Below are 17,751 nucleotides of genomic sequence, written 5' to 3'. Positions count from 1 at the left end.
ATTTAATTAAAACAGGATACTTGTGTGTTTTATCCACAGATTAAAGTCGCAAAAGTGATTTTATTTTCATTTGTCTTCGAGATTAGTGAAACTCAAAAGCAAAAGAGCTTCTAAGCTTTGTATAAATTCAGAGAAAAATGCTCTGAATTTGTCTGACAGTCATGTCTTGAGTCACTTTGTTGTGTCCTGCACTGCATCGTTAAACAAACACGCACAACTGAGGCTTGCCTTCTTTAGTGCCGTGTGCTGAAGTCTTTCTGCAAAAGGAGCTTCAGCTAAATCTGCAGGTTGCAAAACAAAGGCTCAGCTGCTGGGAAAGTGATGCTAAAGGGCGTCTTACAAAGATGTCTGTAACAGCGCTGCTGTAGAAAGTTGCTGCTACGGTGTCACTGGATGGTCTGCTGGACGAGTCTTTCACATAAGAGTCTGCTTGAGGGTGTGAGTATCAAAAATCTTTAAAAAAAAAATACAGATAAATAAAATCAAATGAAAAAAATCATACCAATGTTATTCTGGAATAATCTAGACCAAGATAACATATTCAAACTTCATACAAAAACACACAAAAATGAGACAATTCTTTATTGCAATGTAACCATTTATTTCACTCCACTACAAAATTATATAATTATTTGAACTATGATACAGTCTCCACATATACATAATGTACAGTTTATAGTGTACACGATAAAAAGCCTTTTAATATAATGAATGAGCATGCGGGTTCCCACTTTTCCAGATGAGATTTTTGAAATGACATTTTTCAGAACGCTAACATTTCCTGTAAGTTTTCCAATGTATTATTTTTATAATACTGATATAAATATGGAGATAAGTCAAATTACAGTGTATTTTGCCTGATAAGTTAAAATGTAGAGTGCCACGTTTTTAAAAGACAGCCACATTATATTTTTCCCCTTACAAACACGAATGCAGTTTAAATTAACATCAGAGCCTACAAATGTCTGCCCACTGGCTTTCTGTTCTACAGTTTCAAGCCTCATTTTTCCACCAATCACTCCCAGCCCACATGTTGTGTCGGCCACAAGTTTGCTAACCCACAGGTTTGGTAAGGCAGGCAGAAATCCTAGTCTGGGCAGAAAATAAATATTTAGGTGGTGTAAATATTTGTGAGAAAGGGAGTCGCTGTGCAGTGTACAAGTCGCCACATTCGCATATGAAATAAAGCATCTAGTTTTGTAAAAACTGCATTTAGTGGTTATGATGGAGAAAAGGTGTAATGGATTCCATTCATCAAAATCACCTACATTTCACAGGAAGTGTTATTTTCCAGCAGTGATTTTCTGTGTAATTGTGTTTTCTGGGAAGAAAATGTGCAGCAGAACCAACCAGAATAACAAGCTGTGTACAAGTCTTAAAAACTGTAAAATTACTGTAAATTACTTTCTGTGTGTGTGTGGTTACCACACTTTCACTCAGCAGCCACGCAAAGTTTGTATTTTTGTTTCATTCACATTTGGATGACTCTTTTTTTCACCTTTTCAATACCAACATTTTCAGGGAAACTGAGGCAGGATCTAGTTTCAGTCTCTCATCTCTACTATCCAACTTACTACAAGTCCAGCAATGTTCATATTAGTGCAAAGCATTTCTTACAAGTTGCAAAGGAAGCTAGTAAAATATGAATTCATATTTTTCAATGTATAGAGAAAGCTTACAAAACTTCCTATCAGTTTGGCAGTACGACAGTACGAGATGGTGGCTACCCTGCATGCTCACTGCTTTTTTCCTTTAAAGTATACAAGCTTAGTGTATTTATAAAAGAGCTAGAAATACGACAGAGTGTGAACACTGCTTATTGCAAAAAGCTTCTTTCTAAAAATGCTCTAATCAAAGTGCAGCAGTGCCTCAAAAGTGGAAGAGTGTTTTTAAAGTAGCGCAAGCAGTTTCCACTCATGACCTTCGGATAACAGCTAAAGAACGAAGACTCGAGATATTGCCGGTGGTGTCCTCTCCCACATGCAGCACACACAACTGTGAGCTCACAGTTTGGGTCAGATGAAGGTTTGCTCTGGTTAAAGCGTGCAGGAGGCAGGATGCGTGACACTCACTGACTCACTTTGAAATCACCGCTCACATCTACTTTTCTCACAGGGGGACATCAGATATTACACAGACTTTGCACTAGTGAGCTGGCAGAGTAAAGCCTGTTTCGTGTCGGAGCTGACTGTGACAGTTCTCACAGATGGTTGAATAAAATGTGTGAAACTGATGTAGAGAAAATTTCAGAGCCGTCTTCTTTTTCTTTTCGATTTAACACAGTAAAAAAAAAAATTGGTTTATGAAAACTGTAAATGTCAATGAAATGTTAAAAGGTTGGAAAATGTTACTGGACAAATTCATGCCAAGACACTACATTCATGTAACACGCGTTGTTATCAGCTCCACTCCAGGCCTCTCCACGAGCGTCCGATTGTTTTGTAGAAAATGTAAACGTTCTATCTAAACGTTCCTCCTGGTTTCAATCAGCTGGATGTGCCGTGAGTATGTTTAATTACTGATACGGGTCTGCTCACTACTCCGGTCAAACTGCATGTCAAATATCAAGTGCTCACAAGAATAACATGCCGAGTGCACCACGCCCTCAAAAACTCGGTGATTAAATGAACGAGGAAACATTTCAAATTTGGTCCAGTGGATGAATGTGCAGCTTTCTGCTGTAATGTTCAAGTTGTGAGCTGTGCACTGGCTCAATGCACAAAGGCACCATTTCAAAAGAAGGGCCAAAGATTGGGTTACGTTAGTGTGCAGATCATAAAGATGCATTTTATTTATTCATTCATCTGTCAGTGTTTTCAGCTGCTATGTCTCCAGCATCATCCACTTTTTCCAATCCATCATCTAGTTTTTTGGGAACAGTTTCAGACCTCTAAACCGTCGAGCGGCCCTTTCACGTACCAATATCTTAAAGTGGAGTAGGAATATATTTGGGTCCATCTCCTGGTCTGAAAACCTAAAAGTGGTCCCGTAATTCCACAACACCTCCAAGAAAAATGGCCTTACCATTATTCTGAATGAGAACCCACTCCCACCTGAATATTCAGTGCGTTTTTGGGGGTTTTCTTGTGCATCTTGTTTCTTGTTCAGGTTCTGGAGGAGACCTTGATTCCAGTCACCATTTTCTGGATCTTCTCTTCATTCTTCAGTATGTTGGACCGTACAGCACAAATCTTGTCCTGCTGGTCCTTAATCAGCTGCTCCAGCTCAGCTAGCTCAGCTTTAAGAGGCTCCACTGCCCGATCTGTCGCTCTGCAGCACGCACACACAAAGAAGGGATACAATAATTGTGTGCATGAAAGCAGAAGATGACTTAGCAGCTTGTGAAGTACTGATAGTCGTCTTTCTTTTTTTTGACTGTAAGAGTACAAAAAGAGTATAGCTAGAATCACAAATGTGTGTGTGTGTGTGTGTGAGTGAGAGATCTGGTGTTGGAAACACAGCACAAAGATTAAAAAGTGTGTTAATTATTCGGTGACCAAACCTCTGCTCCTGCAGCAAGGCCTGTGCGTGCTCCTTGTTTTCCCGCCGCCAGGAAAGCAGTTCAGCCTGCATGGCATCCATGTCCTCCTGGATGTAGTCCATGATCTTGCCTAAAGGTAGGGAACTACGGCACACCAGCTGAATGGATGAGCGCAGCCGTTCGATCTCTTTTGTCACCATATCCCGCTCCTTTTTCTGCGCTGCTTCAGACACCAAATTCTGAAAGGGAAGGTGGTACGACAGGTGAGGTCGGGTGGATTAAAAACATTGAATTCAAAACTTGCAAACATCAGATTCTAAGCACACGCAAGCTGATGACGTGGGACGGTTTCCCACTCAGCAATGTTTCAAACAGACACAAATCACTTGTGTGTCCCCAGACCAATACACAATAAACCCTCTTTAGGAATTCCACCTTTTTCAGCAAAGTCTCAAATATCCAGAACCAGAGCAGGGCTGCATTTAGTGGTTTGGGATTTCAAGGCTAAAAATGTTAGGCGGGAATTCTACCAACCTAGCTGTATATATAAAGATCAAAGGTGCTGCTGAATTGTGTTGGTTAAAGTAGGAGGACGGGGCTGACTGGCTGCTGAAGGCTTCCAGTGTATGGTGTGCGGCTAAAGTGGGCGGTGGGGGGGTGGGGGTCGCTCTATCCCAATTACACTCAGACCCTTGATGGAGAAAAGGAGGGGAAGGTATCAGGGAGGGACCTCCCTCGGTAAGGAGCAAACCCAAGGATGTTTGCTCAGCTGGGATTCGCGAGGCCTGAATGTGTGTGCGTAATTTAAAAGCACTGCAAACTGCAACCTTAAAGACACACACACACACACACACACACACACACACACACACACACACACACACACACACAAACACCAACCAGAGGATCAGACGAAGCATACAGTGAACAACCCCCACCAGCAAACTTGGTCTTTAAGTCCTGTTTATTTTAGTAACAGGCTGTGGCAGTGGGGTTATTTTACTAAAGTATTAAGTAACAACTCCTACACTTATGCCTCCTTTCAAGCTTGGCCCAAATTATGCTATTTGGCTTCACAAATGGCAGCACCTGCCTTCACGAGGCAGAGGAATTCATAGTTGCAGCACAGTGCAAACTAAATGACAGCTTCCTCATTCAAACACACCGACTGTCACGCCCCCAACTGAGCAGTGGAGCACATATGGTTGGCGTAGCTGGCACATGTAGCTTTTGCCTTATCAAGCCACCTCTTAAAACAAACCAATCGCCTCACTAATTACAATTCTGAAAAGCAGCTCGACTAGACGAGACCACACAGCAGAAATGACATCAAACATTATTGTTTGCCACCATTTCTCTGCAGAGGGAAAGCACACACTTCTGTCGACCTCGCTCTGCTGTTCCTTTGTGGTAGCGCAAGAGTGTGAGGGCTGAAATGCCTTGGCCTGCTGGTCCCCCCAACAAGGTGGGTGGCTTTCCACTGCGCACCATGAACCCTGCAGCTAGACAAATACTCTATGGTTCATTCGGCCTGCCTGGTTGCGGTTTGGTCTGCACAGCCCAGACAGGACCCATGGCTTCATTCTGTTTGCCATCCCCATGCTACCTCCACACCCCCACCACTTCTTCTCTGTTGGAAAATAAAAAACTTGGCATGAAAACATGACCCCTTGTACGTGCGCACTCTGTCCATGTAGATATAAATCAAGCTTTATGGAGGTCTCCGTCGGTGTCTGCGAGACCTGTGTGCTCCTAGTTTTCCTTCTTCTCACCCAGATCACAGAACAATATTTAGACAAGGTGACCGCAGAGGCGCAGGGGCGAGAGAGGAGGAAAGGGGCAGGTTTTCCCATTATCTTAGACGGCGATAAAAGCACGATGCAAAAGGAAGACACGACCTTTGGCTGATGCCAAAGAAGTGGCTGTGGACTCAAAACAAAGAGGTTTTAGGAGGTTTTTCGAAGGTTTAAACGTTTTCTCTGTCCCGTGGAGCTGCATTCATTACATTTAAAAACCTCCTTCAAAAGTTGGGACGGCAGACCCGAAAATCTCCAACACTTGATTATGACATGGTGAGGTACAATACAAAGTAAAATTCACTCAGTCATCACATGCCTAATGAGCTTAATTAGGAAATGCATGCAAAAATGTGATTTATGGAGCGCTTGTGGGGATTTTCTGGCGTAGGAGAAAAACATTCTTCAAAGAATCCTCTGACATGAAAAATGGCTTGTAAACATGGAGCCTGTCAGTGGCACAGCAATCTTTAGGGTCTGATTAACTGGGAAAACAATGATTTAGACGTGAGCTGTGTCACTGATGGCGTAACATCAGCTTCCTTAGAAGAGAGCGCAAACCTGGTTATTACCGTCACAGCAGATGTCAGCTGCTTTCCTGTAAAAAACCCGAGAGGTGAGCCAGGAAGCGTAATCACAGAATGAGATTTAGGGTTAGTTTTCCTAAAAGTTTATTCAGAAGTCTTGCTAGATCATAAAAATAGTTTGAAGTCAGTGAAGTAAGGAGGGAAAAAAATGAGGTCACAGGATGTTGTTAGAAGGTCATTGTGGCCCACTGGGGAGACATCGAGGAGCAAACCCCTGGGGTGTCAGGTGAAGTGAGAGGAAACTTCCAGGGGACCGCTGGCTGTACTGCAGCAACAGGAAAATGGAAACTGAGCTTTAAAAAAGCTTCATAATCTTTAAAAGGTTCTCATGGAGTGACAGCTTTGAAGGTATTAAATATATCATCAAGGTGGAGTTCAAGCCAGAAAACAATTTTCAGCTGCCTTCAGGTAGGTTTCTCATAAACCTGACCAAAACCTGTCAATATGACCTCTAAAAAAGTAATGTGACTAATGGAATGCCACAGGGTCATTTCCTCATGTTTCCACAAAAAACGCTCCATGTTTATGAAGACACAGGTCTGGAGAGCAGAGTATTTATTTTCTTGACAATTCTGCAGAGAGTATTCTGGCCCTCCTGCTCCGTGACTCTCACTCAACAGCCATCCATTTGTATGCCACGGGGTTTATTTATACACTACAAACCTTCATCAAGGCTAATTTAATGGGGAAAGAAAGTACGCAAAAATTCTTATGAAAACGCAGCTGTTGCAAGGAGCGGATTCTGTCTAAATAAAAAGAGAACTATCTCGGAATAATATACAAGGCCACCAAGAGGTCATGAGGAAGGTCATCCCCAAAAATATACAGCAAAGACACGCACACAGCGCTGGGACACGGCAAAATACAATCACTTGGCTGTTTAAGTGTTCCCTTTATTTACATCAGCAGAGAAAGAACACAATTAAATTAGGACTAACAAAGTGGGACAGAATAAAGACTTCAAATATACAAAAAGGCCAGGATGTGTGTACTGAGCCTGATGCTAAATCAGTGTGTCTTGCAACTTACTCAGACACTGTTTTTAAATACTGGTATTAAAATAATACCACTTGCAGCAGCAGTAATTTCAAACTGCACACACCAATGAAACTCAATATTTACATTTTTGTGCCTGCGCATTTTACTGTGATTACAATAAAAGAAAAAAAATCTACTCTAAGCTGACCTCTCCACCCTTTCATGTCAGGAAGGAAGTCATTATAGTTCTTTATACAGCTGACGAGGAAAGGCCAATAGCGGCAGAGGGGCGAACATTCGACTGCAGATCACACAGGAGAGTCGAGGATGGCAGACTGGAGGCCCTGAAATCTGAGGAGGCTACATTAAGAAAATTAGAATAATCTCTGCAAGCGTGCGCTCACGTTACTCAAAGAGCCGGCTATTCTGAATGTTTCCTCTGTGAGTGTCTGTTTGCACATGTGCACGCTCGCACAACAGTAAGGTTTGTTAAAAGCTGGGCCAAAACATTCCTGCAGGTATGAGTTATGAGGGATGATGCCTGAAGTCGCAGTTAGGAAGAGATAGATCAGCAGGGTGTTTTTGCATGAGTTACAGGCCAAAACAGTGCATCCATCAGAGGCAGGGTGGTCAGCTTCAGTGAAGTGGACCACCCAAAGCAGACAGCATACACCACCTCACGCCACGGACTACAGACCAAACTGCAAGCTTCACACTGTCTGATACTCCAAATATTGATGGAAGTCTCTCGCTGGCTGATACAAAGGCTGACTGTGGGGAAATGTCGAACGTGAGCAATGGCAGAAGCATGTCACCTTGAGAAAACTGGTCAATCGTGTATATTATGAAGTCTAAAAGTCAAAGAGGAGAAAATAGAAAAACAAACAAACAAACAAAACAAAAAAACGATAAAACCGAGCGCTTCTGATCTGTGTGCAAAACCCACCAGTCCCCAAAAAACAAAAACACACATCAAAAAACATGTATATGTATAAAGACGTGTAAAAAATAGAGGGCACAAGCTAAAAAAAAAACCTGTTCCAAGGATTGTAGATGCTTTTAACCAAATAAAGCAGTATGTAACTTGAGACCCAAGAAAACAAGCTCATTTTGCTCCAGACATCTTGATGAGTGTGTTAATTGTGTGTGTGGTCCTTTAAGGCCCATACTTGCTTGTTTGGTTATTAGCCCTTCAGCTTCACTGATGGGGAACATTTTTGTGGTTTCGAGGCAGTGCAATTACACCTCCCCACTTCATTTGTTTATATCTTTCTTTTGATAATAACCAGGGTGGCGCTGTGTTTTTTCGGTGTGGTAAGAGCGTGTTCCCGAGGAGCAAGCTTTCCAGAAAGAATGACTGAGAGAGATGGCGGAAAGGTTCAACCCAGGTTTTTGGTGAGACTAGTTTTTCGGCAAGAGCCAGGCTAATATTGCCCTCTAGTGGACAAAAGCGAAATACTTCTACACGGTCCGTACCTGTTCTTTAGATTTCAGGGACACCGGGGACGACTCGTAGTCTTTCTTGGTCTCAAGGATCTTTTTCACAAGGCCACCTACAGTTAGAGAAAAATCATTTCAGGAGATTCAGAAGAAAATGAGGCACTGCTGGAATTAAAAACATACACACACACACACGCACACATATATATATATTTTTTTAAATGTAGCTCTGTACCGTGTTTCTCATCTTTGTCTAGTTCTTGGGTGGGTTCCTGTAATAGATAAGAATAACAGAACATATAGTAACTACTCCTTGCTTAGATTTTTCTGTGAAAAAGTTACCGTTCAAGTCACTCACCACCTCCACTTCAGGAGCACCTGAGGGTGGAGGGACTGCCTCCTCCACAAGAAACTGTTCATCATCATCCTCATCTTCCTCTGCGATCTTTTTTCCATCCATGATGACGGGTGCCGAGGGCTTGGCACTAGAGAGCCTTAGAGACGAACAAAGAGGCTGACTCATTCTAAAGAAGATTTAAAAGGCAGGAGCATGAAGAGGAGAGATTCATGTTGTCTTGCTTGACTGCTGTGTGACTGGTTAGACTTGCTGCACTGCTCCACTGTTCAAAAACCATTTAGACGGGCTCAACATCTAGTAGGAACTAAACTAGGCGAAGAATGATGTCACACAGCATAATCTGAACATAAGAAACATTAATGAATATGAATGATGAAGTCACCTCTCAGCCGGGCTCGCATCAGTGTAGCTTTCCTGTCTCTTGACTCGAGGAGGTGCTGGGCGAGCACTGCTGGGCCGTGCTATTTGTCTACTGTTGAAGAATGGAGAAAAAAAAAAAAAAAAAATCAACCATAATGTAAAAGACAGCTTTACATTTCATTTTTTATAAACAAAACTGAGAACAGCAACAGAGGCTGCTGCACCACAGCTGTTCCACCAACCAATCAAATCGTTTCCTCTCCTTATAATCCAAACTGTAAAGTCTACTGGAGGTTTGTGCACAACATTGCATGATATGGTCATATCGTGTAGAGCTCAGTACCAGCACCTTCAAGTGTCAGCAACACAATGATTGGCACCTATAAGATAAGGCATGCTGGTAGAGTGGACATCATAAACACTTCATGGTTCCCCTGTGGTGAGGAAATAGGTCCACAGTGTGGACCAGCATTAGAAAAAAGAGCAAACATTTTTAGGTGAGGGAAAAGCCCGGACAATATTGGCTCTAATGTCATCATTTAATTCCTAAAACACGCAAAAGCAATGTTTCATCCCACAGGATCTTCAGGCATGTGTCCCAAAGAAGTTCCAACCCTAAAACAGCCACAGAGTGACTTTTTCCTCAGTACACTGTGATGAAGCACCTCAGAACGAGTCCAAGGAAGCATTTCTCTCAAATTACTTCTGTTCTTTTTTCTCGGACCTCCCAAACATTGACAAATAAGGCTAACGTCCAGAAATCTCACCTCGCTAATGGTATGTTATTATTAACTGGTTACCATACACTAAACTGCAACTCTGAAATTACATGTCATAAAACTTCCTGAAAGTATTCATGTGTGTAACTACCGCTCAATCAATACAACTTTCTCTATGTGTGTGTTTTATGACAAACACAAAATCCACTTCAGTACTAAAACATGTAACTTGAGTAGCATTTTTCTGCATGTGACCATGCACAGTGGCTCATTAGTGACAGTGTTAACTTTAAGACCTGGAAGCCATGTCAGATGACGCTGACGATCCTCCAACTTCTCCATTTTCTTGAGGAACAGGTCTCTGGGATAAATGAACATCTCCATCTGCTAAAGAAAAATAACAGATAATAATTAGCTTTGCATAACATAACAGGAATCCCTCCCATAACAACATTTTGTATTCTGAATCGTCATAAAACACCGCATGACCAAATATACACCAATGTTCCTGAGCTAGCTTTGTGCTCTATTGTAAAACTCCCAAAATCTTTGATATGATTTAAAGACTCATTTAGCACCAACTACAGCTCTTATTCTTTCAGATCTCCACTGGCTTAAACGCTCACCTGGATGCACTGATGTATACTTCAAGCTCCTCTGACACCATTGCTGGATGAGGCTCTCGTGATTTCTGACCACACCAAACTAAACTACACCTCTCTTTCAAACAGAGTGCAGTGAGAAGCAAAACAGGTGCAAAAGAGGGCAGATTACTGCCTGGTGCAGGTGGTACAGCACACAGGACGCGGCTTTAAAATCTCATTGTCAAAGCTTCCACGGACAGATAACTTGCTGGCTTGCGATTAGAAAAATGCATTTTTACCGTAGCTCTGCTGAAATGTGAAGACTGACTGGAATTTCTATAAACCACAATTGCTTCATGGGGCTATTTGTCCTGCTGTTATCTTTCCCACAGGTGTGGCTCCTATTCATTTGCACGCAGGTGAGTTTGGGTTGGGTCCCATTGAAACGCTGTATTTAATATTGACCTTCACAAACAAACCTGAACGACTTGTTCAGAGGTTTTAACAAAAAACAAAACAAAAACATTATCGTTGTTAAACGGTAAGTGAGTCATTCAGTCACTGGCTCACTTTGTTACTCAGACCGGAATATCAAGTTATTTCATACCTTCTACTGTCACCACAGAGGTAGTTAATGTATCTGCTAAGGTTTATTAAAGGTGTTACTGTGAGAGTAATTCGATTGATTTATGCACACAATTAATGTTCAATCAGTATCTGAGTTAACCTTTTATGTTGACCTCTTTTTAAGGGACCGATTTCATGGAATAACTTAAACTTTGGTTTTCTTTAAATGAACTCATAAAAGAGAGCAAGCACTTACCGCCTTCACTGTCAGATTCTTCTGCAGGGAAACAAATAAAAAAATGTATTACTTACACAACAATGTAATCCCTGAAAAGGATAAGTGGAAGAGAATGGATGGATGGATGGATGGATGGATAATTATTAAACCTACTATAAGTCCCCCCCCCGTCTCCCAGCAAGGCGAATGAGCAAGTTACTTTATTATTGAAGCGTAAAAAGAAAACTATCAAACTAAAAAGTCTTTCTGCCACATTTTTATTAATTATTAAATATATATTCTTGCTGTCGATGAATAAAGCTGAAGGAGGGGGTGCCGGGTGTCACCTTGATCTCCCATTTTGGGTCTTCGCCGCTGCCCCTTGGCAGATGCAGGCCGAGGTATTCTCGCTGGACTCTCAGTCTGTGTTAAAGGAAAAAACAAAAAAGGAAAAAAATGGATGACTGAAGACAAGCACACACAGATGTAACTGTAATTAATTATTTTATCTGAAAACTAAAATCTTTGTCATGTAGTAACATTTTAACATAACACAGAAAAAAGGGCTGCGTCCCTCCTGAAAAACAAAAGAGGCTGTGTCGAGGTGCAAAAGTTTCAAAACCAGACATTTAATATAATAACTGCAGAGGCATTAAGATTATATCTCACCCAAACAGACCGCAACAATATCGAGGGAGATGTAGGAAAGATTAGTAAGAACAAAGCAAAGCTAGAAATGCAGGCAACTGAGAATTTATCATGTTTGTCAACCAGCTGTGAACCCTGCTTTACACTGAACTGAACAACACGCGACAGTACAAACACACTGCCACACCAAGACATCATCTTGTGATGTGTTAGAGGAGAAATACGAAACTCAGACATTCAAACATTTATTCTCCAGCTAAACAACAGAAACACAGGGAACTCACTTCCTCTAACACAGCCCAGGAGGTATTTAAACACAGTAATATCAAAAGGTTTGTAAGTGTACTGGTAGTGGATCTGAAATGAAGAAATCCCACTGAGACCTTTTTCAATGAGTTTTTACCTGGTTCTCAGCTGCTTCTGTGAGCTGTGAAGACAAAGAATACAAGTCACACAATCATCACATGTATCAGTTACACACTGAGTGAGGGAGCACAGTCTGCCACACTACAGCCTGAAGTAGTGTTTAACCACGCAGCTAGCCACCCACTACATTCAAAAACTAAATCGTCTGCAGTAATACCTCTTCAGCTGGATTTGGTTCCTTGCAAGAATAAGAGGCAAAAAAAATCAGAAAAGAAATGGGAATAGTTCATGAGCCTGTGTGATGTGTCAGGATTAATAATTCAAGCGTAAGCAAATGAAACCACTGCACCTCTCTGTCATTAATGTCTGTGAAACTCAGAAATGATTTGATTTGTCAGATATCTGAAAATACAGAACTTACCGCTGGTGCAGGTTTGGCTGTTTTAATGGGCTCTTCAGGGGATGGTATTTGCTGTTCCTCTGATATTCGGACCTGAACGCACACACAAACACTGTAAGAACTACATTCTGTTGTTTTTCATGTATTTGTTCAGTCACACGCTGTATATTTAACATGTTCTAAGCTGAAACGGCGACTGAAAAAGGGAAACGTGTGCTGTCCTTGATGCAAACATACCTTGCTGTTTCCGTTCTCTCCACTTCTCTTCCTCTCATCCCCATCTTTGTGTCGTTCTCTTTCTTTTTCTCTGTCTCGATCTCTTCGTTTTTCCTTGTCTCTCTCTCTGTGAGAATCTCGCTCTCTTGTCTTTTCTCTGTCTCTCTCTTTGTCCTTTTCCCTGTCTCGATCTCTCTCTCTGTCTCTGTCCCTGACTCGTCCTTTGTCTTTGTCTCGTTCCCGGTCTCGACTCTTGTCCTTGTCACGGTCTTTCGCATGGCGGTCCTGTTCGCTGCGATGGTGTTTTTCCGAGCGCTCTCTGTCACGACGGTGCTCTTTCTCTCCATCTCTGCGTCGGCTCTCCTGTTCTTTGGGCTGGTCTGGGTCTTTCTGGTCCCGGCTGCTGCTGCGCTCTGTGATCTTCTTCTTCTCCTGAAATAATATATTAACAGTTATACATCATGCAGTTCACAGTAGGCCTAATCATTTTTTTAAATCCTATTGAAAAATGTAAATATAAAAATATATATATCTCTGAGGTGTGCTACAAAAAAATTCTTTGCAGTATTTTGGCGTGAACGTTAAAATATGCATTCTGAGGACATCTGAAGAAACATTAATATGTCTGAAAGTGTTAGATTATTTAATGGATGGCATTTAATGGGTTGAAGACTCACCTCTCTATCCACATGATGTTCCCGTCCCTCCCTATTCTCCTTGTCCTGGGACCTAGAGGTACTGGCTTTGGTTTTAATGTCCACTTTTTCTCCTTTAAGCACTCGCTTCACTGCGTCATCACTAGACATCTGCAGTTAAATGTACAGGAGGATCAGACAGTGTGATACAGTAAAACTCACTGAACAGCTTTAAACAGCATCTACGTTCCAAAGTGTCCCTGAAAAGGAGAAACTTTATGATTGGATTGAACCTTAAATCTGAAAACTCTAAGATTCCAGTTAAAGGGGAAAAAATAAAAATAAACACAATTCAGGAAAAACAGCCCATTTAACAGTTCTTCACTATTCATTACAATGTCAGGCTTGTAGGAATTTGCTTTACTTTTTGTTGTTCTTAATTTATTTGCTGCCATTAAATACCATTACTACTGCAATTGTAACCACATACATACATTTATGGAGCAACAACCCCAGGCATCTGCTCATCTGTTTACACTCAATCTCCAGGGTTCAATTAAATACTTTCAATGTCTCCCTGAGGCAGCCAGACAGTTTTCCCAATCGAGCAATATCTGGATGTGAAAAATAACACATACTTCATTTTCCTTTTAATGGAGAGCTAGTTTTATTTGTGTCTCGGATATAACAGAGACAACATGAAAAATGGATAAATTAGTGAAATAAGAGTGCGTTCTTAATTTAGCTTTTCAGCGTGAGTGTGTAATCTAATAAGACAGACCTTGTTGAGGCAGCACTTGGCGATGGCCTGCAGCAGCTCGTTGGTTTTCTCTGGTTCGTGGCCGGCTACAATGCGGGCTGGCTTTGCTGCCAGGGGCTCGCCACTGACCAGCATCACAACGTCAATCGCTTTCTGGAGGAAGGCTATTTTTGAGTCCTTATCCTAGAAAGAAAAAGGGTGACAGTGCACAGGAGGTAACTCCAACGAGATTCATTTTCGGACACAGTTTAGGATGATTAAACAATCTGAGAAATGTGGATCTTTGCAGAGATTAGCTGAAATAGCATGCAAATAAACTATAATTGGCCCATAATCACCATTTGTGTCCACCCTTTAACTCTGACACCACTATTTTCTTCATAATGCTACTTACATTACAGTAAGTATATTTTACTTTGCAGGGTGTGAATCTTAAGTCTGCCACACATTGTAAATGTGACTGTGCCATTTGAAGAGTATAATTGTTAGCTTTCAAATCCTGAACCTCAAAGGGCCAATCAGTCTTGTTTTTAATAAGGCAGACAAAAGGTGAAATGGAACACCTGGATTTTTAACAAGGACCATCTTTCATAATGGAGGAACAGACAAAAACACTCCTTTGATTTAATTCTTGGATGTTAATAAAACAGACCTTACTCTAGACTAATAACCCAGCTAAACAGCCCCTCTGGTCCATCAGCCTGCTGCATTTGAGAAGGCTGCCAACTGCATAACATAAGGACGTGTGTCTGGTGCAGCCACCTGGCCCTTCTGTGTCGCATCTAATAGGGTGAGCTTTTCAGTGTTAATGCCTTTATGAAATCTCTATTCAAAGCAATTAATAAAATACATAGCTGACATTAAAAAGTAGAGAAAAAGAGTGATAGGCAAGTCTTTAAAAGATGACAGTAACAATATCAGCCTGCGCCTTATGATTAAGCATTTCACAACTGAGAGCAATGTCTGAATGAGCTCTTACCAAAACTTTACATTTTTGTTTTCTTGTAAGGTGTTTGACACCCCCCCCCCCCCCCCCCCCCCCCCACACACACACACACAGTCCTGTGTAATGCCTGGGTGACTTAATAATTGAGCAAGGCTGCTTCTTAGGTCATAACACCATTGCATTAAAGAGTCAATTAAAATCAAATCAAAGGAAAGACTGTAATTAGTGATATTATTAAGCATAGCCGTCAAACAGACGTACCTTTACACTGTCTGACTTCATTTCATTTTCTTCATACAGGCCTTTCATAAAACCAGTAGTCCTGATGACCTGAAAATGGTTGAAAAAGGGTCGTTTTAAACAGACATGAAACTACAACGATATGCCATTTTTAGCTTCTGTACATCGAGAAGTTCACTCCGAAGTCTGTTTGTATGTATGTGCAGGAACAGTGCTTTTCACCTGTGGGCTAAAAAAAAAAAAAAAACAATTTTTGCTGAGCTTTAACCTAAACATTAAAGTAACACAACAACCACAAAAAAAACCTTTACAGCTTTAGCAGTTTATGCCCTACAGTCATATTCAGACATATTCCTAGTCAGAGGAGGGGAGTCCAACATGCTGACACTCTTCCCTTTATCAAATATGCATGAACCTGGAGTGAAATATAAGACTGCTGAACAGGTGAGAATGAGTTGGCACCTCTGTTGAGACGAGCGTAACAGATTTTACTCTGCTTGACACCTTATGTAAAAGGAGTCAACTGTGCATATAAAATGCTGAAAATGAAAGAAGCCGCAAGTGAGCAAAACAAGTTTGATCATAAAGATCAGCAGTGTATTAACAACAGGGCACTGACACCAGGCCGTGGAGATGATGCAGTGTTTCCTGTGTGTATGTGTGTGTTTAAAGAACCATGATACTATCCAGCAGTTGTACTTACTCACTATGGATCTTTGGAAGGGTGGCCACAGACAACATTAGAATACATTCATATATTGTCCTGTCATTTCTGACTCTTAATTAAATGGATGCCATTTAACCACCCAAAAAATTAAAAACTGAGAAAGGTTCTCTTTTGCCTCTTTTGTTTACACATTAGACTCATTAAGCTTTTCTTTGAAAATTCCAGTAATCTTAGATTTCACAATGCCAATGACGAGATTTATCTAACTAAGGGAGGGAAAAAACTGTTCTGAGGTGGAAAATCACCTTTATTGTACTTATATTGTTTCCTTTCATCCTATTATACTGGCTGTTATCTCTCTCATGCACGTACTTAAACATCACATTTATAAAATGGCTTAGAGAAACAGTATTCAATTCCATTCAAGTTTATTTGTATAATCCAAATTCCCACAAACATTGCCTCATGGTAGGGTTATCACCTACAGTGTTAAAGAACTCCAACAAACAAGTGACCACCTATGAGCAAGCACATTGTGATAGTAGAGTGGAGTAACTCCCTTTTAACAGAAATCCTCCAACAGAAGCACGCTCAGGGAGGGGCAGAGGAAAGAGAACAGAAAAGAGCGCATAGGGAGTCAGGACAATAAAATGCTTTCTACTTTCTGTGTCAGAAGTGCCAGGTGTAATCACAACCTACACCCATTCTGAACCAGAAAACTCTCACGTGGTACAATTGCTTGTCTAATGCACATAAAATACCTGTGAGAGTATGTAACTGACCCTGATCTGTATCTGCACTTCTCTTCATCTGAGAGTGTTTTACTCTAGGCCACAGAAGACAGATCTTCCTGGCAAACCCCAGAAAGACATCGGCTATAACTTCATCATATATGCATGCCTTGCAAGTAGCTTTAAATAAATGAAGGGAAATCAAAGAAACACCAATTATAGCACAGCCTGTGCTTGTTTTTAGCTGTAATCATAAGCTGATCAGCATCTGTGTTCTCAACGTGACGGATTCAAGGGACCTAGCACAGGTTCATCCTAACTGGCAGGTGCCCTCCTTTAAGCCAACAGCGGGGAAAAACGGTTTGTTGATTCGTGTGTGCGCTCAGGTCGTGCCTAGCAACAAGACGACGCTGCTGAAACAGCTAGCTCACTTGCTAACCCACCATATTAACTAAAGCGCAACCTGTCATTTAAATGAATTGCTAATGCACCCCTTGACTATCGGGATTAGTGTTACTGACAATCTGGAGCCGCAGAAATCGGAGCTTACAAAATGTTCCGTAATATTCGCGAACTTACTTGGTTAGCTTCATGCTAACTTTTATGCATTAGCCGGCTAACTAGCTCCCGTGTCTGTGTTTTTAACTTAGAAGTGGCATTAGGCTTTGCTAGGCTTCTGAGAAGAGTGTCGCGCCCCTTAAACAAAATCCAGCTTGCTTTCTCGAGTGTAATGTCAGCAGATGAGTCTCACCTCACTGAAGATATCGTGCAGGTATCGAAAAGGAGGCTTGCTTAGCAGTTTCTCGGTGAGCGGCGGCTTCTTTATCACTTTGCCCAACGTGTCCTGGGTCTTTTTCACCACTGCCGCATTCATGGTAGTAAATAAAAAGCCAAGCTAAGTACTTTTAACCAAGAAAAAATACACGAAACTAAATAGGAGTGAAAAACTTAGTGACTCTGTCGCCTGGTTGCTATGTCAATGTCCTGCAATCCCACAGTGCATCATTTAAGAGGACTGCGCCTGCGCCAAGGGCTTACCGTTGCCAAGCTGTCTT

General features: G+C 41.5%; 1 protein-coding gene across 7 annotated transcripts; it reads right to left on the bottom strand.

Annotated features, from left to right (window-relative positions):
• Positions 1-571: 571 nt before the first annotated feature.
• ift54 (intraflagellar transport 54) lies at positions 572-17,698 on the bottom strand. 7 transcript variants are annotated; one of them, XM_084907761.1, is made up of 17 exons: positions 17,448-17,698; positions 15,320-15,388; positions 14,134-14,295; positions 13,395-13,523; positions 12,739-13,149; positions 12,523-12,594; positions 12,319-12,339; positions 12,139-12,162; positions 11,435-11,510; positions 11,127-11,147; positions 10,016-10,106; positions 9,023-9,109; positions 8,641-8,806; positions 8,518-8,554; positions 8,319-8,395; positions 3,503-3,720; positions 572-3,270 (listed from the first exon to the last, which is right to left on the bottom strand). In XM_084907761.1, the coding sequence occupies exons 1-17, from the start codon at positions 17,568-17,570 to the stop codon at positions 3,105-3,107; spliced, it is 1,950 nt and encodes a 649-aa protein (XP_084763887.1). In that variant the 5' UTR covers positions 17,571-17,698; the 3' UTR covers positions 572-3,104. The 7 variants fall into 7 exon arrangements, with proteins under 7 accessions (XP_084763887.1, XP_084763886.1, XP_084763885.1 ...); XM_084907760.1 differs by having other exon boundaries at positions 9,023-9,112; positions 10,016-10,103; XM_084907759.1 differs by having other exon boundaries at positions 9,023-9,112; positions 17,448-17,697.
• Between the last annotated feature and the right edge of the window lie 53 nt (positions 17,699-17,751).

This window comes from Perissodus microlepis, chromosome 16 (assembly GCF_051167445.1).
Source record: "Perissodus microlepis isolate ML-2025 ecotype Zambia chromosome 16, ASM5116744v1, whole genome shotgun sequence".
Classification (NCBI taxonomy): Eukaryota; Metazoa; Chordata; class Actinopteri; order Cichliformes; family Cichlidae; genus Perissodus; species Perissodus microlepis.
The sequence above is the reverse complement of the archived record's forward strand: the minus strand, read 5'-3'. Positions and strand labels throughout refer to the sequence as shown.